We start from the raw sequence: 25,042 nt of genomic DNA, 5'->3' as shown, positions 1-25,042 counted from the left end.
TTGTACAAGTTACAAAGGAGATCTTGTACATGATGGCTGCAACAGTGCAAGTCCAATAAACTACTTGAGAACCAAGTTTTCTAAAGTTTAAGGGGTAAAAAATTGAGGCTTTCTTGTATTTTCCATTTAATGTTGCCTGGTTTAATTCCTGGTTGGAGAAATTTATCTCCCCTGGATTCTTTCAGAGACTTTCAATTAGGGTTTAAGCTGCTAGTGTTACTCTGAAAGTCATCTGAGTGCAGTCACCTGATCTGTCTCCTTCTTGATATTGTCTGATTTTTTTTCTTGTTTTAAGTTCCATGATTGTGAGGCTTTCAAGGCCCAAGCCTACAAGGGAATGAGAAGAGGGCTCTCAACACCTTGCAGGATTGGGAAGTCAGTGTCCAGGAGAAGGTTTTGTCCAAGAGAAATCTCTTTTAATCATTTGGAGAATCCTCTGTATCACTGCATTTATTTTGCCATTGAAAACTCCTACTTCTCAGGCTTGGCCATCTAGCTACTGTCCTCCCATTCAAGAAGTATTGAAGTTTATCAATAAACTTCTATTCCGCAATGAGCTGGAGAGGATGTTGCTGTACCAGATAATCCTTTATTACACTGTGCTATATTTTCCCAGCTGCTGGAGAAACGCACTAGAAAGTTGACCATTCTGGAGAACTACTGAAACTACACAAGGCAGACTGTCCAATTAAGTCAAGGGGAGTCTTCTCACAGATTTCAATAGGCATTGGATCAGGCCTCTAAAGTACTAATTGTAATGGAGTTGGCAGCAGCAATTAAGTGGTTTGACATCCTTGGAGCAATGGCAATTCAAGCAGCCTCAACTAGCCCTACCTGAACCAGCCACTGGTTTGACATTCCAAATAACTGGTATCAGAAATGAAAACATGTATAACGCAATCTCCATAGCCTTGTGTTAAACAAGTGCTGCAAAATATTCCTCCTTTGTATGATACAACACAATGATAGGTGACAGGAGAAATATAGGGCCTTAAGTATATGGGTATCCATTACCTACTGGGGTAAGTAGAGTAAGGTAGCATTCAATCAACAACACACCACCACTGCCCTTAGTCAGCAAGGGGCTGTAGTGCTGAATGTCCATGGCCACATTGCATACCTTTATTCCAAGGGTCTAAAAGCTCCACAGGGTTATTACTGATCTGGTGCAGCCAAGTTAATCACAGATGACTGTATGGCCACTGCCAATAGCCTTCAATCAATAGCAGTTGAATTACAGATGGAAAAATATAACAGGCATTGTAATCTGCAAAGAGGTTCATACAAAGATACATTTTTTCCTTCCACATCATGAGCACTAACAGCAACAGCATATTCTGACTGCAACTCTGACTCAGATGGTTCTGTAGTTCTGTAGGAACATTTCTCTATTGTTAATCATTGCAAAGGCACAAAAAAACTGTACAAACAACTAAGCTGTAGTTGAACTCAAAAATAGATTCAATCATTTTTTGAACTACAGCTGACCTGTGAAATACGGAAGATGTGTCAACTGGAAAAATAGCATACTGCATATAGTTTTTCAAAAAAACTAAATCGTTATTGCAAAATCCTTTCTGTAGAAACCCCTTGGCTAAAATTAGCTATACAACATTAATTTAAAGATTACATTTTCCAAATTTGTAAATTTAACACACGTTAATGTAGTTTTTTGCCAGTAAAGATCTGATCGCTGGTTCTTACTCATGGGATGGAGGTACCTGGTGGTTAACACCAGATAAATAATCGGCTCAATTAGATTACACTCACGCTGAAACTCTTGCATAAATTCTGCAAGACTAGTACTAAAAATGCGATCGCACCGATTGGATAAAAAGCATCTAAAAGCGCAGACAACCGGGTGGTATAATTTGACACTTCTTAAGCAGTCCCCTAAACAGCCTGCGCTGTGCTTGTAACGGGTCAAAACGTGCCACACCGCAGACGACTGTCAACGCTGGCCAGGGCCGTAGCAACAAAGAACGTGGCCCCCTCCGAACGGTGGCCCCCTCCGAACATATGTCCGGGCAGGGCCCCTTACAATGCAGAAACTGGAATGCGGTATTTATTTTGCCACTTTTAGGGGCCCCCTTCCTTGCGGGGCCCCCTCCGGTCGGAGAGTACGGAGGGCGCTCGCTACGCCTCTGACACTGGCGTCGTGTGAACACAGCACACGTTTGATGGGAGCCGCAGACCCCGGGCGCTGGCTATGTCCGAGTAAATGGGACTTGGGGGAGAACCAGACGCACCAGGAGGGCAATGGTTGGAAGGGGCCGCAGCCCGGGCTGCGCCCCGGCTTCCGGCTGGCTCCACATGTGAGACTCAAGTATCAGAGGGGTAGCCGTGTTAGTCTGAATCTGTAAAAAGCAACAGAGGGTCCTGTGGCACCTTTAAGACTAACAGAAGTATTGGGAGCATAAGCTTTCGTGGGTAAGAACCTCACTTCTTCAGATGCAAGGCATCTCTTGCATCTGAAGAAGTGAGGTTCTTACCCACGAAAACTTATGCTCCCAATACTTCTGTTAGTCTTAAAGGTGCCACAGGACCCTCTATGTGAGACTCAGTCACTTGGCACGTGTCTGTCTCAGGTTATGGAACGCTGACTCCCCGTGTGGGATGGGCGGAGCTTAGCCGCTCACGCCACCCCCGCTAGGAGCGCGCCGCACGCGCACCAGAGCAAAGCCCCGCCCCCAGAACTGCGACCCTGCCCTCGCGCATGGCCCCGCCCTGTGAAGCCCCGCCCCTTGCCCGTGTTCCTGCGACCCCGACGGCCCGCGCGTAACCCCCCCTCCCCGAAGAAAGGAGTAGCGCTGGCCTCCAAGATGGCGGCCATGGCAACGGCGTCCGGGCAGCAGCAGGTAAAGGCCCTGCCGGCCAGCCGTGCGGTGATGAGAACCGGCCCCGGGGCAGTGACTCCGCTGCGGCTCATCCTTGTCGAGGGGATTCTGGGTTGTTCCCTCCTTCCCCCGGCGGGGAGAGAGCCCAGGCAGGGAGGCCGGCCCCGCTAACGAGGGAGGCTCCGGCCGGGTCCTGTGTCTGCCAGACAAACAGAAAAGCTGCTGCGGCCCAAAGCGTGTCCCGCCGACCCGGTGCCGCCCTGGGGCCCCGCGCGCCGCCGTAGCTGGGGCGCGTGCAGCCCTGGGGGTGAAGGGAGGCGCCGCGGTCACAGCAGTACCGGACGTTCTGTGACGTCAGGGAGCTCCTCGTGTCTTCTCGGCCACTGCCCAGCTCGCGGCCACCCCGCGGTGGGGGCCCCAGAGAGCGGCCGGCCCGTGGTAAAAATCGTGAGATGATTAAAAATAAATCAGGTTTTGTCCTGGAACCGGGGCTGTGCCAGAGCCCCTTCCCCCCCATCAGTGCTGCACCCCAAATCACTCCGCGAACACCTCTGCGCTTTCCCTACAAAGTGCCTGGGCCAGTTGAGGGCCTAACGAAGAGCTCTGTGGGGCACTCGAAAGCTTGTCTCTCTCCCCAACAAAAGTCGGTCTGATAAAAGCTATTACCTCACCACCCTGTCTCTCTTAATATCCTGGGACCCACATGGCTACAGCAACACTGCATATAGCCAGTTCAGTCTGCTCGGGAACATTTCTGCCATGTTACCTGATTGTCCCGTTGTTCATCACACTGCTATTACATGCCCCAGTGATAGGCTGTTTAGAAGTACCTAAGTCAGTGGTCCCCAAACTTTTCACGGTTGTACCACCCCTTACTGCTGTTTCCCCCCCCCCCCTCCCCGCCCGTTCCCGGGAGCTGAGGCCAGGCAGGAGCAGAGCTGCAGCGGGGGGGGGGGGGGGAAGACAGGAGCAAGGGGACTAGCTGGGAGCGGGGCTGGGGCCAGGAAAGGAGCCACAGCAAGGGCAGAGGCTGGGGGTATGGTTGGGAGCTGAGTTGGGGGCAGGGAGGGGCTAAGGCGGGGGGGGGGGGGGGAGCGGAGGCTGGGAGCCAGGTCCGGAGCAGAGCTGGGGCTGGGTGGCCCTGCTACCCTGCCCTGAATGTTCCTCAGTGCCCCCCTAGGGAGGCGGGATCCACACTGATCTAAGTTGTATTCAGTGTTGTAGCAGTATTACTCCCAGGATATTAGAAAGACAACGTGACAATATCTTTTATTGGACCAACTTCTGTATTTGGCCCAATAGAAGATATTACTTCACCCACCTCATCTCGAAGTACCTAAAATATTTGATTCAAGGTTAGTTCTTGGTTTCATCTTGCATTCTGCAGGGTTTTCCCATTATGGTGTCCTGTTTTGTTGGCTTCCTACTGATAATCCTAACTCTGTATTTCCACTCCAGCATTTGGATAATATAATGCAGGGGTTCTCAAACTGTGGGTTGTGACCCCTCAGGGGGTCATGAGATTATTACATGGGGGGGGGTCACAAGCTGTCAGCCTCCACCCCAAACCCCGCTTCGCCTCCAGCATTTATAATGGTGTTAAATATATAAAATCGTGTTTTTAATTTATAAGAGGAGTCACACTCAGAGGCTTTCTGTGTGAAAGCCAGTACAAAAGTTTGAGAACCCCTAGTATAGTGTAACTCACAGAACTGTAGGATTCCCACAGGTGTCACGTAGGTTTTTAACTCTACAGAGCCCAGAATCTCAGTGGTTGCTGATTATCAGAGGGGTAGCCGTGTTAGTCTGAATCTGTAAAAAGCAACAGAGGGTCCTGTGGCACCTTTAAGACTAACAGAAGTATTGGGAGCATAAGCTTTCGTGGGTAAGAACCTCACTTCTTCAGATGCAAGTAATGGAAATTTCCAGAGGCAGGTATAAATCAGTATGGAGATAACGTGGTTGTTGAGTGATTAAATGTGGCATGTTGAATAAAAGTCAAGCTGGGTTCTTCTAGTGCATTATAACAGTAATAAAGGTACTGCTGACTAAATTATGCCGTCTGTGACTCCCATACCATCTCATGGTCTTCCAAACTGAGCAAATTTGATATGCCATCACGGAGACATAATAAATATGATATTACATGATGTCATTTTTATAGTTTCTGAAGAGTGGCCTCTTTAAACATATCATGGACATGGCCAAACTACATTTTAAAGTGGTTAAAAAACAAAGCTGCAGTCTAAATAGACAGAAAATGCTTTGCTTAAAAATCCTATTATGACATAGTTTGGCATAGTACGTGCTGGCTGGCCAAACCCTATTATAATCCACTTTGATTACAGAGTGTAAACTTTTTGCTTGAGTATGGATGCTTTAAATAAACATGGTTAGATAGTGGTCAAGGAGCTGAATTAATTTTAACTTTGTTTGTTTTCAGCTTGTGATGATGCATTAGCATTCCATGCAGATGTTTCATATCAGCATGTAATGTTTGTTATTGATATTTATTTTTATAGTACCAACAATGCATTAAGCACTTTACAGATCGATATAAGGATAGCATTCCTGCTCCAAGGCACACTCTAAATAAAGAAAATACTGGTGAAGGAAATGGGGGTTGAAAGATTGCAAGCAGAACAAAGCCAGTAAGCAGTCTGTTTAGTACACATCTTATTATTTCCATTTTTCCCCAGTTTGCATTTGTCCAATAGGAAAAAAAGTGGCAACCCTAATAGACAGAATGAGGGGCATTTCTACCAATGTGATGCTAGTTCAGATGCTCCAATAAATACTCTTTAGCTGGAATAGTCAGATTAATTCAACTGTGCAGCAGAGGAGACATGTATTCTCTATATGGCTTAATAAGCCCCCAGCCAAATAATCTGTTTTCTTCCAGTTGCAGTGGTCATGGGGGTTTGAGTCTCCTCACCCTTTGAGAAGTCATTGACTTTTAAGGATGATTTTTCCTATAGAGAACTTCTAATGCTTGTTAACCAGCTATCTTGTGCTGATTTTAGGTAGACTTAGTCTAAGGGGGCAAAATGCTTATTCAATCACTGATCTTGGAATACTACTGAACCTGCCTATGGTAAGAGCTAAGGGCCCTTATCTCTACAACCATTACTCTAATTTAGTATCACTTAGTCAAGTTGTCTGTTAACTTAAATGGGATTACTCACATCAGTGTTTCTCAGTGTTCTTATTTATTAGTATTGCAATAGCACCTACGAGTCCCAGTCACAGACCAAGACCCTATTGTGCTAGGTGCTGTACAAACACAGAACAAAGATAGTCCCCTCCCCAAAGAGTTTACAATCTAAGTGTAAAACAAGAGACAACAAGTGAAACAGATGGGAAGGGGACACCAAGAAACAATGAGACAATGCTGGCCAGCATGATAGACAGTGGTCTTAGCACATCAGCAGCCTAACTGTTGTCAACCTTATAGTAGGCTGAGAGTGAGGATTGCAAAACTGCACACTAAATTACTAGTAGTTATGATATCAAGAATATCCAGGGTTATAACAAAAAATTTGGACAGGCTGTTAAACCTCACGCTTCGGGGTTTAAACCAATCCCCAATGATTGGAGGGATAAAACCAGGAAGAGACCGGGGGAGTGTGGGTGGGTGTGGGGGGGAGGGTATTATTCCACATTTGTGTACTGCGTGATTCTTGCATTTTCCTCTGAAGCATCTGGTACTGGTCGCTATCAGAGAGGATACTAGATGGACCCTGGGTCTGATCCAGAGTGGCAGTTCCTATGACAGGCAACTACTGTTTAATTGTAGTGATATAACGTTGTATTATTGTTCGTTTTAAGAGCATATTACAGATACAATTCCCAGTTCACCACTGCATAACTCCAGCTTTACCCTGGTGTAATTCCACTAAAGTCAGTTGAGTTACACAACTGAACAGTTGAGTTCAGTGTAAAATTGAAGTAACACAGTGGTAAATCACATCCACAGTATGTGTTTGTCTTTTAGCTACTATGTTACTGATAATGAATAACAATAATAATAAAGCATGCCTTCTTTTGTGTTCTCTACAGAGTGACTGCTGTTTCAGTACTCCAGATTCTGGTCAACACTTTCAATTTCAGAACTGGACAGTTAAAGCTGATCAAGCTAAGAAAGCTGAATTCATAAGAACAGCAGAAATACTAAAAAATCAGTAAGTTAAAGAATATCACCATAAACACATTCTGCATGGTATTGCTGTGGATGACAGGTTTTGAGGTGATTTAAGATTAGTAGTTGTGACTATCAGCAGGGGTTCCAGAACTGTGAACCTCTGTGTTACCCCTCTCAGCCTCAGCAAGTGAGAGCTTTGCTACTGCTAAGCTGTGTCTCAGGTTCCGGACACACCAGCTTGTCTGCCTTTCCAGCAAACTCTTCAGGACTCTGCCAGTCCAAACTTTACATAGCAGGTAACAGTCAGTGAACTCCAGTTCCTCAGAGACATCTTTCTATAGTGTACAGCCTCTACATACTGTAACTCACAAAACCGTATCAGTTTTGCTGCTCCTTTAAAGAGACAGTACACAGAAGGTTATTAACTTAAATGGGGTTGGCAAACCCTTTACTCCTATCACAGCACTGAGTTGGAGTATAGTAAAAGTAAAGTAACTTTATTCACAATTAGGTTTAAGTGATACGAAGTATAAGGATAGACATGGTTACAGACAAACTAAAGTAAGGTTTTAGTTTTAGAAGCATATTCTAACTTAACTAACTAGAGTCTTGGTTTAAGTAGCTTTCTCAACTATAGTCAGTTTCCAGAGACTTTCAAGCCCCTTTCAATCCCCCTCTTTTCTCATATGTACAAGAGCTCTAGCCTTTTGTATCTGCCCAGTAAAGGATACCAAAATGGCTCTCTGTCCTTGCTTATATCTTCCAAAGTTTTATCTTTGTTTTCAGAATCAGGAAGCCCTCCTCAGGGGCTCCAGGAGGCCTGCTGTGTCCACCACGCAGCTGATGCCATGTTAATTTTTGAAGTCTCTTGCCCCCGTCAAGATAGTTAAGAGGATATCTCCCTGTGACACACCAGGATACAGTCCAGCTTAATGATTAGCTGTGTCACCCCTGCCCTCTAACCTGGGGTGCCTTTTACAATGCTTTGCTGCTGTAGCCTCCAGCCTGGACTGCTCACAAACAGTCTCCAACATTCAAGTAACTCCCAGTTATGTCTGTGTGTGTGCTGTAGCCAGCCAGCCATACCTTGGCTCTTACTAGTTTTGGTTATATTGCTGGGTGACCCCAAGACACTTCCAGTCTTAGATTTTCGCTCAGAATGACCTCTACTGCCCACCCCTCTCCTGGACAATACCAGTTTATATGAAGTTTAATACTTCTTTAGTAGAAATAATATGCACGCAACTTGCCACCCCAAATGGAGTTTCCCAGACACTTCAATTTAAACACACTGGATTAGATAAAACAATAAAATAGTTTATTAACTACAGAGAGATTTTAAGTGAGTACAAGTAACGAGGAATAAAAGTTAGAAACCATTACAAGAAAAATAAAGATAAAACACAACTGCTGCCTAACTTAACAAACTATGATAAAGTCAAAGCAAACTTTTCTCACCACATGCTTTTAGCAGTCTTACTGACCAAACTTCTTAGGTCAGGACCGCTTCTCCCAAAATCCAACGAATGCTTCAGGTGCCGTGAATGCGATTGGGGGGGAGGGGGGAGATCTCGAGGTGTTTATCTTTCCTTTTTATAGTTTCATTCCCCTCTTGAAAAACATTTCCAGCTAAGATTCAGGAGACATCCTATGGGGAAGGATGTTCCTCATTGCTTTTCCTCACCTTTTTGAACTTCCTTTATCTCACCATCCTGCTGGATGACTGTTTACTGCATAAATGCAAATTAAGCAGAGCATACATTTCTTTGTCTGAGACAAACCTGTTTGCTAACCTAAGTTAGGAACATGTCTTAATAAAACCATACAGTGGAATCTTATACAGTAGAACCTCAGAGTTACGAACTTGAGTTACGAACTGACTGGTCAACCACACACCTCATTTGGAACTGTAAGTGTGCAGCCAGGCAGCAGCAGAGATAAAAGAAGAATGCAAATAGTACTGCTTTAAACATAAACTACTAAAAAAAATAAAGGGAAAGAAAAAAATCTGACAAGGTAAAGAAACTGTTTCTGTGCTTGTTTTATTTAAATTAAGAGTGTTAAAAGCAGCATTTTTCTTCTGCATAATAAAGTTTCAAAGCTGTATTAAGTCAATGTTCAGTTGTAAACTTTTGAAAGAATAACCATAATGTTTTGTTCAGTGTTATGATTCCATTTCATAGTTACGAACAACTTCCATTCCTGAGATGTTTGTAACTCTGAGGTTCTACTGTAACTTCACGTACAATGTTGCCACACATATTTTACCAGGATAGTAATGAGCAGAAAATTATGAGTTTTCAAATGGTACCTCACCAGGCATACTTTGAGCAATTAGTATTACAATAGTGTGTAGGGTGTGAACACAGAGGTACGTTCTGTCATACTCTTCCAATTGCTAGTTTATTGACTTTGCCTTTTATGTAAATGTACTTGCATTGCCTCTCCTTGCTCAATTTACACTGGAGACACTTTCAAGCAGGTGGGACCACATTCCTTTGTCTAGGGTGGAGCGACTTCAGCCTTACTTGCCAAACACATTTTAAAAACAAATTTCCAGCACATAGAATAGTAGGACTGGAAGGGACCTCGAGAGGTCTTCTAGTCCAGTTCCCTGCACTCAAGGCAGGACTAAGTATTATCTAGATCATCCCTGACAGGTGTTTCTCTAACCTGCTCTTAAAAATCTCCAATGATGGAGATTCCACAAACCTCCCTAGTCAATTTATTCCAGTGCTTAACCACCCTCACCGGAACTTTTTCCTAATGTCCAGTGTAAACTGCCCTTGCTGCAATTTAAGCCCATTGCTTCTTGTCCTATCCTCAGAGGTTAAAGAGAACAATTTATTCATAGATTCATAGATTCTAGGACTGGAAGGGACCTCGAGAGGTCATCGAGTCCAGTCCCCTGCCCGCATGGCAGGACCAAATACTGTCTAGACCATCCCTGATAGACATTTATCTAACCTACTCTTAGGCCAGGTCTACACCCAGCCGCTAGTTCGACGGCTGGGAATCGAAGTTCTGGGTTTGATTTATCGCGTCTGGTCTGGACGCGATAAATCGATCCCGGAAGCGCTCGCCGTCGACTGCGGTACTCCAGCTCGGCGAGAGGAGTACCGCGGAGTCGACGGGGAGCCTGCCTGCCGCGTGTGGACCGCGTCTGAACCGCAGTAAGTTCAAACTAAGGTATGTCGACTTCAGCTACGTTATTCACGTAGCTGAAGTTGCGTACCTTAGTTCGAATTTGGGGAGTAGTGTAGACCAGGCCTTAAATATCTCCAGAGATGGAGATTCCACAACCTCCCTAGGCAATTTATTCCAGTGTTTAACCACCCTGACAGTTAGGAACTTTTTCCTAATGTCCAACCTAGACCTCCCTTGGTGCAGTTTAAGCCCATTGCTTCTTGTTCTATCCTCAGAGGCTAAGGTGAACAAGTTTTCTCCCTCCTCCTTATGACACCCTTTTAGATACCTGAAAACTGCTATCATGTCCCCTCTCAGTCTTCTCTTTTCCAAACTAAACAAACCCAATTCTTTCAGTCTTCCTTCATAGGTCATGTTCTCAAGACCTTTAATCATTCTTCCTTGTAACAACCTTTTATGTACTTGAAAACTGTTATTATGTCCCCCCTCATCCTTCTCCAAATTAAAAAAAACCCTATTTTTTCAATCTTCCCTCATAGGTCATTTTTTCTAGACCTTTACTCATTTTTGTTGCGCTACTCTGGACTTTCTCCAATTTGTCTACATCTTTCCTGAAATGTGGCACCCAGAACTGGATACAATACTTCAGTTGAGGTCTAATCAGTGTGGAGTGGAAGAATGACTTCTTGTGTTTTGCTTACAACACTCCTGCTAATACATCCCAGAGTGATGTTTGCTTTTTTTGCAAGAGTGTTACATTGTTGACTTGTATTTAGCTGGTGATCCACTATGATCCCTTTCCGCAGTATTCCTTCCTAGGCAGTCATTTCCCATTTTGTATGTGTACAACTGATTGTTCCTTGCTAAGTAGCGTACAGTAGAACTTCAGAGTTATGAACACCAGCGTTACGAACCAACCAGTCAACCACACACATCATTTGGAACCAGAAGTACACAATTAGGCAGCAGCAGAGACAGGGAAAAAAAGCAAATACAGTAGAGTACTGTATTAGACGTAAACTACTAAAAGATAAAGGGAAAGTAGAATTTTTCTTCTACACAGTAAAGCTTTAAAGCTGTATTAAGTCAGTGTTCAGTTGTAAACTTTTGAAAGAACAACCATAATGTTTTGTTCGGAATTACAAACATTTCAGAGTTAAAAACAACCTCCATTTCCAAGGTGTTCGTAACTCTGAGGTTCCACTGTACTTTGCATTTGTCCTTATTAAATTTCATCCTATTTACTTCGGACCATTTCTCCAGTTCGTCCAGATCATTTTGAATTTTAATCCTGTCCTCCAAATCACTTGCAACCCCTCCCAGCTTGGCATTGTCTGCTAACTTTATCAGTGTATTCTCTATGCCATTATCTAAGTCATTGAGGAAGATATTGAACAGAACTGGACCCAAAACTGATCCCTGCAGGACCCCACTCGATATGCCCTTCCGACTTGACTATGAACCACTGATAATTACTCTCTGGGAACGGTTTCCAACCAGTTCTGCACCCACCTTATAGTAGCTCCATCTAGGTTGTATTTTCCTAGTTTGTTTATGAGAAGTTCATGTGAGACAATATCAAAAGCCTTAGTAAAGTCAAGATATACCACATCTACCACTTCCCCTTTATCCATAAGGCTTGTTACCCTGTCAAAGAAAGCTATTAGGTTGGTTTGACACGATTTGTTCTTGATAAATTCATGCTGACTGTTACTTATCACTTTATTATTTTCTAGGTGTTTGCAAATTGATTTCTTAATTATTTGCTGCATTATCTTTCCGGGTACAGAATTTAAACTGATCGGTCTGTAATTCTCTGGGTTGTCCTTATTTCCCTTTTTATAGATTGGCACTATATTTGCCCTTTTCCAGTCTTCTGCAATCTCACCCATCTTCCATGACTTTTCAAAGATAATTGCTAATGGCTCAGATATTTTCTCAGTAAGCTCCTTGAGTACTCTAGGATGTATTTCATCAGGCCCTGGTGACTAGGAAACATCTAATTTGTCTAAGTAATTTTTAACTTGTTCTTTCCATATTTTAGCCTCTGATCCTACTTGATTTTCACTGGCATTCATTAAGTTAATGTCCAATTTCTACTAAACTTTTTGGTGAAAACTGAAACAAAAAAGACATTTAGCACTTCTGCCATTTCCACATTTTCTGGTATTATTTTCCCCTCCTCATTGAGTAACGGGTCTAACCCTGTCTTTGGCTTCCTCTTGCTTCTACTGTATTTGTAGAATGTTTTCTTGCTATCCATATTTATAATTTTTCATATACTACTGTACATATACCATGCAATAATATTAATGACCAGCATGTTACCAGTTTACATATGATATCTTACCAGACACTTTTTTAATACAGATTACGACAACAGTAAGTTGGAATACAATCAGAATCAGCTGGTCACACCAGCTGAGGCTCATTGCTAGATACCCGGGAGCCCTTTGTCCTCTGGGCTTGGGGTGCTCTTAGGGTCAGAGTAGTCAAAAACAATAAGGGGATGCTGTTATTGTTGGAACCCTAAAAGTTGAACTACCTTAACAGAAGCTATATTAAGAAGGTTTAATACTTAGGAATGCTTGTTGATTAATGAGGCTACTAAACAGACATAAAAACCTTCATGAACTATGAGAGAGTTGCCCATTGTTCAAATCCACCAAGGGCCAAATTCTGATCATCTTAATTACACTGAGTAATCCATTACTCCCCAAGTAGTTCCACTGAAATCGAGGTACTAAGGTGCTACCCACTATGAGTAAGGGTTTCAGACTCTGGCTGTAAGTACATTGTGTTACACCACTGACCAACCACAGTAAAGAAACAAAAATTACTTATGGATCGGTAAGACTAACAGATTTATTTGAGCATAAGCTTTTGTGGGTAAAAAACCCACTTCTTCAGATGCATTTACCCACGAAAGCTTATGCCCAAATAAATCTGTTAGTCTTTAAGGTGCCACCGGACTCCTTGTTGTTTTTGTGGATACAAACTAACATGGCTACCCTCCGATAGTTATGGATCTGTGTATTTAAAAAAAAAAAAAAAAAGCCACTATCAAAGTTAGCAATTCCGAGCACCTTTAATATCTCTAAAGCATCTCATTTTCACATTCCAATCACACAGTTGTAGAGCAGGGGTCTCAAACACGCGGCCTGGGGGCCGCATGCGGCCCGGGGGCCGCATGCGGCCCGCAGGGTTGTTTTCTGCGGCCCGCGAGCTCCTGCGGCCCCTCCCCCCCGCGTTTACCTAGAGCGGCTCCAGCCCGACGCGCACCGGGGGAAGGGCAGTTCCCCATTCCCGGCCAATGGGAGCTGCTGGGGGCGGTGCCTGAAGCAACAGCAACACACAGACCCCTGTGCCCCTCCTCCCCCAGGTTCCAGCCACTTCCCAGAGCGGTGCGGGGACAGGCAGGCAGGCGGCCTGCCCTGCCCCCGGTGCATGTCGGGCCGGAGCCCGCCCCCCGAACTCCTCCTGCAGCCCAACCCCCTGCTGTACCCCACACCTCTCCTGCACCCCACACCCCAACTCCCTGCCCTGAGCCCCACACCCCTCCTGCCCTCCCTGGGGGCAGGAAGGGGGCAGAGTTGGGGTGGGGATTTCAGGGAAGGGGTTGGAATGGGGGCAGGGCCTCATGGAAGGGGTGGAGTGGGGGCGGGGCCAAGGGTGGCGGGGGGAGGTGTCACTAATGCGGCCCTCGGCCAATGTACTAGTCCTCATGTGGCCCTCGTGGTCATTTGAGTTTGAGACCCCTGTTGTAGAGGCATTGGGAGCACATTACTTTGGAGCAAATCTGTCCATCTACATTACAGCTCCACCTATATATGGAACTACATTAGTGCAGCTCGTCCTCCCTGCTGTCTTCCAGCATGCTGTGCTCAGCCTTTCAGTGATAGCTCTTTGTAAGGGTTGCTGGCACTGCACTATGCACCTAGATCAGTTCTCATACATTTTTAAAGTGTGAACTGCAGTCTTAGTCAACAAGATAATTTCTTTATTATCTCTGCCCTTGTTCAAGATTACTTGGAACATGTTCCCTACTGTTCATGATCAAATAACAACCTTGTGGCAACTACATCAATTTGTCACATAGACAAGTAATAATGGGGAGGTATTTAATGTATTTTTAGCTTCTTTAAATGTGATCCAGCAGGAGGACAGTGAAAAGAACTGTCACTGTAAAACCAGACAGCTGACTCTGAAAGCATTCCAAGGACTTTATTTGTCTACAGAATTTGGGAACTGCTAGATGACAACCATGTTAATTTATTTTTAATCTAGTCTCCTGCAGACTAGAATTCATGCCCCAAAATGTATTTCAGTTTACCCCCGTGTTCTTCTTTCTTGGTTTAATCCGGGCATTTCCTCAGAAAACATCCATTCTCTCCTTTTCATTTGCCCAAGAACAGTATAAATGTTTTTTTAGCAGGTTTTAGCTTTGCTGGGGAAACATCAGGAAAACTAAATAGGTTGCTGAACACAAATAATATTCTGTTATTGTTTTTAAATGAAATATTAAACACTAAACATAAAATATAAATGGAACCCTGCAGGAATAGATTCCTTTGGCTCTATTATTTACAAAAATAGAAAAACAAAGTTAGAAAATAATAACACTACAACTTAAAGATACCAACTGAAAAAAATAAAAACCTTGAAACAAACATACATTACTGTAGCCACTTATACTAATTAATCTGGCCTGGGATTTGCAGCATTATCTGGGAGCAGTTTTATCAACAGCTTCGAGGCAGTAGACTTCCCCACCTCTAACTAAACCTTAAATCCAAGCTTGCTATTTGCTTATGCTCAACCAACCACTGGTTTCCTTCCCTTCTATCCCCCCAGAGGACTGGTAAAATCCCTGACGTAGGTCTAATTATTGTATTTGTGCAACCCCCATCACTGTAGTAGCTCAGCACCTCACAAACTTTAATATATTTATCCTCACAACCCCCAAGTAAGGTAGGGAAATAATGGTATCCCCATTTTACAAATTGGGAACTGAGGAATAGAGAAGCTAAATGATTTGCCAGGGTCACACAGGGAATCCATGGTATAGCAGGAAATTGAACCCAGGTCTCCCAGTTCTTCGGCTAGTGCCCTAACCACTGGATCATCATGGCAGGGAATGTCAGAGGGGAGAGGTGGAAACTGGTTGGGCTCCTACATATGTAATGAGTTTCATCTGGTTCTCAAAATGCTTAGCCACACCCCTATGAGGTAGATAATGGATAAGTAAGACAACTTAATCTACCACTGAAGTGTGGCCACTTCTGAGGAAGAAAGTGGCATCTAACAGTTCATCGTCTATAAGGCTCATCTGATGCAGAATCTTGATTGTAAAGAAAGTACCGAAGTTATAAATTGAGGGAGAAAGTGAGACAGTTCTAAAGGATGTGAAGGACCCCAAGCCCATTAGAAATAAAATCATCATTTAGAATGATCTGTTGACGCGAAGAGCAGAATTGTACATCTGTCTGCCTTTGCTGAGTACCAGATTTCTGATTACTTCTGTCAGACTTACTGTGTGGCCTGCACTAAGCATAAATCTTGGAAAGGATGTTTCTGATTTTTTTAATTTATTGACATTTACCAACATTTACTGATAAAAATCTAATCCTTCCAAGTGATAATACATTAGTTACATGATAAATTAAAAGCAGCTATTCTGATTAATATTCCCTGTGTTAAAGCCCAGTTTTTAAATTCTGTAATGATGCACTTGTCCGCAGCACTTAATGAAACTAACTTATTCAATCAAAAATAATGACCACTAATTAGAGTTAGTCTAAGTAATTTCTAAATGGTAATGACTGTGAATTTATATTTTTAATTATTTTTCAAGTGATTTTAAAATGTGATTTCAAAGCCAAGCAACATTTTTTCCCCCAGACTTGTGAATATAGAAAAAGACAAAAATGGTCATCTCTACAGCAAGAAGAGTGATTTCAGGGTGGAATACAGCACACTGGAAGAACTGGAACATAAAATGACTAACAACAGGAAAGCTGACAGTAGGATATTTGTTCCTTTCCTTGTCCACACTCACTCACTTCACTGGTGTATAAGCTCATAGAACAAAACAAATTCTGATACTCACCCATGAAAGTATTTTTGCTACTGTATATGTACTGTTTATAAGAGAGAGTGCACTATAAAAAGAACAGTATTGTGGAAGAATTAAAAAGTATGAACCTAAACATAACAAGATTTAATGTAGCTTAGTTATTGTACAATAAACTTATGACAGTACCACAAAATAATCAAGGATTCTCAGTGTCTCCCACACTGATCACTTAAAAAAAGTAGATCTTTGAATATTTCAGTGTCTGGATTTGCAGAAGCATTGGAAGTGGGTCCTAGAGAATCCAGGCATTGAAATGTCCAGTTATGTATTCCAGGGCTGGTAAGGATAGATGACAGCATGAGAAGGTATGTTGGTTGCAGGGAGGACTGCAGAAGTTGGTTCACACTTTGAATGTGCCTGAAATAGAGGATAGTACACTCAATATTCAGAAAAGACCTGATGTGTCGTTCAGGGAAGGTGACACCATCATTGGAGATAGGCATTTTCAAAAAGGCCCCAAACACAATATCTTTAAATTATTTTTTGCACTCCCAAAGATATGCTAGGTACCTCACAAAATAAGTAGACACATTACATATTCTGAAGAGCATACAAACTAACATGACCTAACATGTTAGCGTCCTACTAAACTCACAAAGCAGGGAAAGGAAGGGCAAAGATAGCAATAAGATTATATTACTCAGTAAAGTTAGTACACATTTTGATGGTGCTGTTTTGTTTGTTAAGGATAGCTATTCTCTCCTCCACATTTTATAGGCCTTATGACAGAGGTGAGTAGGAGGGATTTGAATGGGGCAAGGGAAGTGGCTAGAGTCAGAATTGGTGTTCCCAGCACAAGGGGCAGCATGAAAGCATGGATGGAGCTGCTTCTATGAGATGATGATGAAGAGGGTATCAATACTGGCATTTTTGCTGGCATCATTGTTGGAATGGGAAGGTGTGTCAGAGAAGACGTGAAAGGTGACCAGACCAGAGATGTCGGGGCTGAATGACTTAGAGGTTTGAGGGTAAAGGCAAGAAAATTCAATTTGATGTACAATTAAACTTTTAACATGACTGACTAACTTATTTTTCTTCCACAGAAGCTAAAATCCAGCAACAACTAGCAAAAATACACAATAATGTTAAGAGACTTCAACGACAATTGAAAGATGTGAAGCCTACACCGGAATGTAAGTCTTGTTGATGGAGTTTGAAATACTTGCCTTTTATAGACAAAAGTTTAATTTTCTTGGATAATTGTCTTGCAGGGAAGGTCTCTGCTTGTGCCATCAGTGCAGGCTCTGGATGTCCTTTCTCCAGTCTGCCTATCCTTCTGTGATCTAAGAAAGGAGGGGAGTGTCAGGAAAGGCTGGAGGCTCCCTGAGATCATCTTTAGAGTGGAACCCCTTATTTTCTGTTGGCACTGGCCTGGGACCCTTGAGCCTATTGGGGGTGTGGTACCTTCTGTGCTGAAGTCCATGTCCTTCTGCTTGAATTGTACTGTAATGCCAAGTGCAATGAATATATTTTTGGGATTTAGATACAGTCGTATGCCTCTCTTCCATCAGATGGCTGAGGACGTTGAGCAAGGGCCATAGGGAATTACATTTTCAGGCCATCTGAACCAATATAAACTGGAATATTCTGTTGATAATGAATAAAGCACACTTCGGGGATTAGATGAGTTGAAACCCTTGGGGCACTGGTAATCAGAGAGACATGCATTTGTAGCTTACTAGTTCAAAAGTAGCCCAGGTTAGAGACCGAGATCTGTCACCAGCTGAAGGTTATGTAGTGCTTACATTCATTATGTTGTTGATCTGACTCAATTTCTATCTGCAAATGTCTGCATCTACCTTGGCCTCTCTGCTAAACTGTCGCCAAGGATTGAAAAAACAAGAAGCTGAATGAAGGCCTTGTCTGATGAGAAATTGTACCAATTTAACTGACTGGGTTTTAAAAACAAAGCTAGTTAAATCGGTGAACTCCCTTGTGTCCACAGGGGATTGCACCATATTTAACTAACCACTTTTTAATTGTTTTACTATAGTTAAGAATATAAGAACAGCCATATTGGGTCAGACCAATGGTCTATCTAGTCCAGTATTCTGTCTTCTGACAGTGGCCAATGCCAGGTGCTTCACAGGGAATGAACAGAACCGGTAATCATCAAGTGATCTGTCCTCTGTTGCCCATTCCCAGCTTCTGGCAAACAAAGGCTAGAGACACTTCAGAGCATCGTTTTGTATCTCTGCCCATCTTGGCTAATAGCCATTGATGGATCTATCCTCCATGAACTTATAGTCTGGGCCTTCACAACATCTTCTAGCAAAGAGTTCCACAGGTTGACTGTGCGTTGTGTGAAAAAATACTATCATATAACTTTCTTATTAGACAAAGCCTAAGAGACTCACCCCTAGAGATTCTCTCTCCAAATCAAGACTGAGGCACATTGGCAGGGTGACATGAGATAACTGGTTCTTATGTTGGGAATCATTTAACGATAATCCAGAATGGGCCCCTCTTACTCTGAAATAAGTGTATCCACACAAGGGTTTCCACTGGGTTAACTAAATCAGTTACTCCTGATGGAATTATGTGCCAAAAATTAAAAATTATGCGCACAATATTTTAAAATTCTGCAAATTTTATTTGTCAATAAATAAATGTGGCTCCAGCATGGCAGTGGGGAGCACAGGCCATTGGCTGCATTGAGGTGGGAGATCACCCTGAAGCCCCCATCTCCTCCAGTACAGGGACTCGGCAGTGAGGCTGCACCTGACCCTGACACAGTGCAAGGGCTGGGTCTGCCCCAGAAACACCCCAGGGCCCTGCCCCTCTGTGCCAGGCGCATCAGGTGTGGGTGAGCAGGCTCAGCCGAGCAGGATCCAAGTGTGAAGGGGCTTAGTGTGGGGGGATCCAGGTTTGGGGTGAGAGGTTTCTGTGGGGCAATCTGGGTGTGGGCAGCTCAGTGGGAGATCTGGATGCACAGGGGCTCATTGTGGGGGTTCTGGGTGCAGGGGCAATGGGACTCTGCAGGGGATCAAGGTAATGGTGGTTGGGCTCAGCGGGGGGGGGGGTCTGGGTGTGGGGAGATGGGGCTTGGTGGGGAGGTCTGGGTCGTGCGATTTGGGGGGGGGTCCGGGTGCTGGGGGAGTGGGGCTTGATGGGGTGGGGGTCCAGGTGCAGCTGGTTGGGGCTCAGTGGGGTGGGGCTCTGCGTGTGTGGGGCTTGTCGGAAGGGTCCAGGTGTAGGGGGGTATGGTATGTCAGGGTGAGGGTTCGATGGGCTTGCTTAATGGGGGAGCCCCAGCTGCTGCCAAGGGGACGCCGCATGCCAGGATCCTGCTTCCCCCCGTGATTCCCCTATCCCCTTTTCTTCTCCATCCCCTTCCCCTCACTCCCACATTCCCCTGCCCCTGCCCTATTTCACCTCCTTTCCTTCCCCACTGCCTCCTGCACTCAGCCCCCTTCCCTCATTTCCCCCACCCCCACTTACCCAGCCCCACTGTGGGAACTCACTATTCCACAGAAAATAGGAAGGCTCCCAGAACACAGAAGGGGAGCACAACTGGCACTAGGACCCAGGAGGCTGTGTTCAGCTGCAGAGTCAGTGGAGCCTGAGACCAGACCGGAGCTGGGCAGCTCTGCTTTTGCAGAAATGAGGGCAGTGGCATGTAACCCCATGTGCCCCCCCATGCCTCGCCTCTGTTTGGGGGGAAATCCCACCCCCACCCCCAAAAGCTGCACACATGGGAAGCATGCCGGCAGACTGTATACCTGCTAGGAGTCCCACTGACTTCACCTGATACTGACATATCTCCACTCTTCAAGACTCCATGAGATTGTAAGGGCCCATCCTTGCACATCCTGTTGCAGGACTGAAAACAAAGGCTCTCAGTCACATTCTTTTCACCAGCATTAAGTTTCCTGGTAGAGAAGGATGAAGAGGAATAAAAGCATTTCTACTCAGAATAGAATACTCTAACAATACAAATAAAGAATTCCCTTGTATCATCAGTTATTTATTAATTCATTATTGTAGCATATTTTATTTCAGGAAATCCAATTTTACCTATATCCATATTTGTCAACTAATTTAGTAAAAGCTTATTTTGCCTATTGGGGATGTGTATGAAGTAGAGGCTGTATGGGATGTATATGTTTTAAATAGAAACTGCCTGCTTTGCTATATATCTTTATTCTTCATGTTAGTTTATTAAGAAATGTCACATTTTCTTGTGTCTAGCACAGGGGTTGGCAACCTGCGGCTCCAGAGCCAGATGCAGCTCTTTGGCTGCCCCATTGCGGGCAGCTGTTTCTTGAGGGAGTGCAAGGTACAGTCTCTGTCCATTAGGCGCTTATCACAGGTGGCTCACAGCCCGGCGGCACAGCAGGGCTCTGGCCTCACGCCGCTGCCAGAAGTGGCTGGCTGCTGGCATGTCTCTGCATGCCCCTTGGGGGGAGGGGGACAGCGGGTCTCCATGCGATGCCCGCAAGCTGTTCTTCTTTGAAAGGTTGCCGACCCCTGGTCTAGCATATAAAAGCTATATTCAGCTATAGGGAAAGTGATATTTACTCCTCTTTCTGGTTTTTGTAGTCATTGAAAAGCTCAGGGAAATGATGGAAGAAGCTGAAAATGCAATAAATGGTTTTAAAGAAGAACAGCGACTAATGTATGTTTCTACATGCTTTTATAGTCTCGAGAGAACTGAAATCAGTCACACAAAATCAAAATAAAATATAACATAAATGTATGGTATAAATCACTCTTCTCGTCCTTTTTTCCATCCTGTTTCTTTTTCTGTAATGAATAATTTATGTAAACATATATTCAAAGCAAACTTTTACGACTAGATTACCTATAGTTGTATCATTCAATAACCATATGATTATGGTGAAAGCATTCCAATAGTGGGGGTCTGGATTAGATTAAACTGATTTTTAAAGGCACATTTTTTTTCTTTTCTCTCTCCCTGTCCTCCCAATGATAGCAATATAGGAAAGGAGTATGGTTGTTTGGGTGCCCTACCTGTGTATTTCCATCTAGTTCTCTTTTAAGAGTAACCTTAACTCTGACTTTCCTGGGTTTATAATGCTTAGTTTGGGGATAATTACAAAATTTCTGTACAGTAGAACATCAGAGTTATGAACACCAGAGTTACAAACTGACCAGTCAACCATACACCTCATTTGGAACCGGAAGTACACAATCAGGTAACAGCAGAGACACTCCCTTCCCCCTCCCCAAAAAAGCAAATACAGTACAGTACTGTGTTAAATGTAAACTGCTAAAAAAAGGGGAAAGTAGCATTTTTCTTCTGCATACTAAAGTTTCAAAGCTGTATTAAATCAATGTTCAGTTGTAAACTTTTGAAAGAACAACCATAATGTTTTGTTCACTGTTACGAACAACCTCCATTCCCAAGGTGTTTGTAACTCAGAGGTTCTACTGTAATTTATTTTACCCTAAATTAGTGATACTTAATCTGAACTTTAGCCCCACTTTAACATAGTTTTTGTCTGGGAATTGAATAATCACAAAGTCTGTTTCAGGTGAACTCACGGGTATTGTCTGATCTTTTATTTAAAAGTCAATGTGTGTTTATGTTGGTTTTTTTACTTAGATATGAAGAGCTTATGAAGGAGGAGAAGACTGCTACTAATGAGCTCAGTGCCTTACAGAAAAAAATTGACACATGGGCACTGGGTAGTTCAGCCATAGAAAGAGTTTTCAGGTTACCATCAGGCAAGGTTCCAGTAGACAAAACACTGCAAAATCATCTACCTGAAGAAGTAGTAGAATTTGAAAGGTTCCTTCAGCAAACAGGAGGACGACAAGGAGGCTGGGATGATTATGATCATCAACACTTTTTGAAAGTATGGACAAAACATAAAGGAAAGCCATCCTATATAGAAGAAGCCCTTGAGTATCTCTCTGGAAGAACAAAAGAGGATATTCAACAGCATGAGACATGGTATCAAGAATTTCTGATTTTAGAGGAAAGAAAAAAAGAGGTAAGAGAGTTTTAAGATTCAAAGTATGTTTGTATTTTAAACAAGTGTATTTCTTAAAAGCCACACACACTTTTCACCCTCTTCCATCCACCTCAAGCTGTGATGGCAAACATAGCTTTTTTCCTACAGAAAACTAGTTCTCTTTAAAATTTTCACTTTACTGGTGTTCTAAGGAATGATCAGCAGATGATGCTCTAAGCACACGTTGGAGTGCCGTGTGCAGTAGCTGAGCATATTACAATTATTATTAATCATGTTTGTTGTAGTCGTACCTAAGAACCAACCAAGAATGGGGCCCCATTGTGCTAGACACTGTACAGAGTAGTAGACAGTCTCAGCCCCAAAGAGCTTTCAGTCTAAATAGACAAGACAGATATGTGGGGGGGAGGACGGGGAGAGAAGGACTAGAACAGTTGCAACACACCTTGGCTCCAATGGTTCTGAAAATAGAAATTTGGAGGAGAGTCCTGGACCTGGGTCTCCTTCGTGGTAATAGGTTAGCTGGCATAAACATTGATATTTTTTAAGCAAAAAGTTTGGTTTTACTGTTCATATATATGTGTGTGTGATAATATAAAAAGAATTGAAAAATGTTTGCACAGTGAAAGCATCTGATTAGTTAATTAATGAGCCTAATAATCATTCTGCAGCAATGTGGATGCCATAAAACTTTATATATTCAAATTATTGTAGATATTAAACTTCAAACACTGTGAGATAGGTAGATAAATAGTTGTTTCCATTTTACATGTGGGGAAACTAAGAGATAGTAAGCTACTTGCCAAGGTGAAAAAGCATCTATGTCTGGAGTTCCTACCTCCTAGTCTTGTTCTTAGATCACACCTTTCTGTCCACTGAGTCTCTCCTTTGGAAATAATTATCTTGGAAGAGTAAGATTTTATAAGAATAAGATTTTTTTCTTACTGTTCTCTTGCAGTCTATTGAAAAGTGGAAAATGAAGAAGCAACAAGAAAAACAAGAAATCTTAAAGCAAAAGCAGAAGTCAGAGAAAATGCTCAAAACAGAAAATCTTCAACAAGAAGCAGCTCAGAAGCAAAAAGCAGAGAAGGAAAGGAAAAAGCAACAAGCAGCTGTCGAAGCCTGGAAAAGACATAAAGAAATAGAATTTGCAATGAAACAAGCATCTCGACTGAAACAGGAAGAAGAGAGGGAGAAAAAGCAGCAGAAGGAACGCCAGCGCCAGTTCCAACTGAAGCTACTGCTAGAAAAGTACACTCGGCAGAAGGAGGAACAGGAGGCGCTCCAAAGACTTGAAAAGGAGAAGAGGGAGGAGGCTGAAAGGGAAGAGAGGAAGAGAATTGCTGCAGAAGAAATTTCTAAGTTTCAAGAGCGAGTGAGTAGTCACATCCCTCACTCGTGTTTCAAATCTTCTGGATGTGTGGTACAAAGTAGACATAGTATTAGAATGTGGAAGACTAGGGAGTTAATTATCAAGAACAATTATTTCAACTTTAAGAGCTATTTTTGATTCACAAACTACATCTGTATGAAGATAGCTCTGTCTGTGTCTTGGGAACAGCTCATCATTTTGTCTAAAATAATGTTCTGTTGCTTTTCCTCAGTGTTCCAATTCAGCAAGATACTTGAGCACATGTTAAAGTACAAGAGTACTCCTGTTGACTTCAGTGGGACTAGTTAACTGTTTAAAGTTAGGTATATGCTTGAGTATATTCCTGAATCGGGGCCTAGGTGGGGGACCAGTCCATTGCCAATATTTGTTTTAATTACCATTTGTTTACAAAAAATGGAAATTAAATCTTGCAAATATATAGCAGTACAGTATCAAGGGTTTGTTTCCAAAAGGTAAATTTTAGAAACTGGCCCGTGTAATTTAATTGTGTGCTTTGGTTTTTTTTCCTGTACTCTACCTGTGGCACACAAAGTTCCGAGTCCTGAGGACTGAAATGCTTTAGTCTTAACTACAATAATTGGGTTCCCTAGAATGGTATCTGGATGAAATGTAATAGCCTACGTTATACAGGTCTGATTGGATTTATCAAATGGTAACTCCTGTGCTTAAACAATATGAAATCTAGGACACATTTGGTTTCTAAAGCATTCAAAATAAATTCTGATTATATGAAAAGCCTATTGGTACTTTATTCTTTTTGATTCCCAAAAGTGCTCAATATTTCATCCATGGTATATTTTCCAGGATCTTCATAAACTTGAAGTAAAGATTCTAGAAAAGCAGGCAAAAGAGGAGGAAAAAATAGAAAAAGAAAAAAGACTGGCAAAGTTAAGAGAGAAGGTAACTAACATATTTACTGAATTGATTGATTTTTCTTGTTATAATCTGATGAAACATATCTTCATGCTTGTAATTTATTTTTAACAGCTTTATTCTTTCTGCTGCCTTCTTCTAAGAGGCAATTATTTTTCCTATCCAAATGACCTCTTACAGCTGAAGATTACTTTTTGTCATGGCAAAATAACGAACAACCCACCTCAGAATGGGAAAGGTCTTGGCTTTTTACAGTGGAAAAAGGGCATAATTTTTGTTTAAAAGAACAACACACTTATTTTCCTTTTGAAATGTGTTTAAATAGCTATCCTTAGTGGTTTAAAAGCAGATAAAGATATCAAAACACACATGAACAAAGGCCAAACATTTTTAAATTATGGATGCCTAAAGTTAAGCACCTGAATCATTATTTAGGCACTTAAAATAAGTTGCCTGTTTTTCACAAATGTTGAGCATCCAGTAGCTGCTGCTCGTTCTGTGAATTTATAGTGGACGTCAGTCTTGGGTTCCAGTCCTGCACCTTTTTCCTGCACAAATTTTACTAAGAATTAAGAG

General features: G+C 42.8%; 1 protein-coding gene across 1 annotated transcript; it reads left to right on the top strand.

The window, feature by feature from the left end:
- The first annotated feature begins 2,801 nt into the window (after positions 1–2,801).
- CCDC112 (coiled-coil domain containing 112) lies at positions 2,802–24,748 on the top strand. Its single transcript, XM_065405896.1, has 9 exons — positions 2,802–2,858; positions 6,897–7,018; positions 16,027–16,148; positions 17,305–17,394; positions 20,804–20,879; positions 21,831–22,221; positions 23,159–23,575; positions 24,398–24,493; positions 24,581–24,748. The coding sequence occupies exons 1-9, from the start codon at positions 2,823–2,825 to the stop codon at positions 24,746–24,748; spliced, it is 1,518 nt and encodes a 505-aa protein (XP_065261968.1). The 5' UTR covers positions 2,802–2,822.
- The last annotated feature ends 294 nt before the right edge of the window (positions 24,749–25,042 follow it).

The sequence above is a fragment of the Emys orbicularis genome, chromosome 6 (genome assembly GCF_028017835.1).
Source record: "Emys orbicularis isolate rEmyOrb1 chromosome 6, rEmyOrb1.hap1, whole genome shotgun sequence".
Lineage (NCBI taxonomy): Eukaryota > Metazoa > Chordata > Testudines > Emydidae > Emys > Emys orbicularis.
The sequence above is the reverse complement of the archived record's forward strand: the minus strand, read 5'-3'. Positions and strand labels throughout refer to the sequence as shown.

Excerpts from the sequence above, each read along its gene's own strand:
- CCDC112 (XM_065405896.1), top strand. The coding sequence starts at position 2,823 with ATGGCGGCCATGGCAACGGCGTCCGGGCAGCAGCAG. Across the intron at positions 2,859-6,896 it reads CGGCGTCCGGGCAGCAGCAG|AGTGACTGCTGTTTCAGTAC; the intron begins GTAAAGGCCCTG and ends TGTTCTCTACAG. Across the intron at positions 24,494-24,580 it reads TGGCAAAGTTAAGAGAGAAG|CTTTATTCTTTCTGCTGCCT; the intron begins GTAACTAACATA and ends TATTTTTAACAG.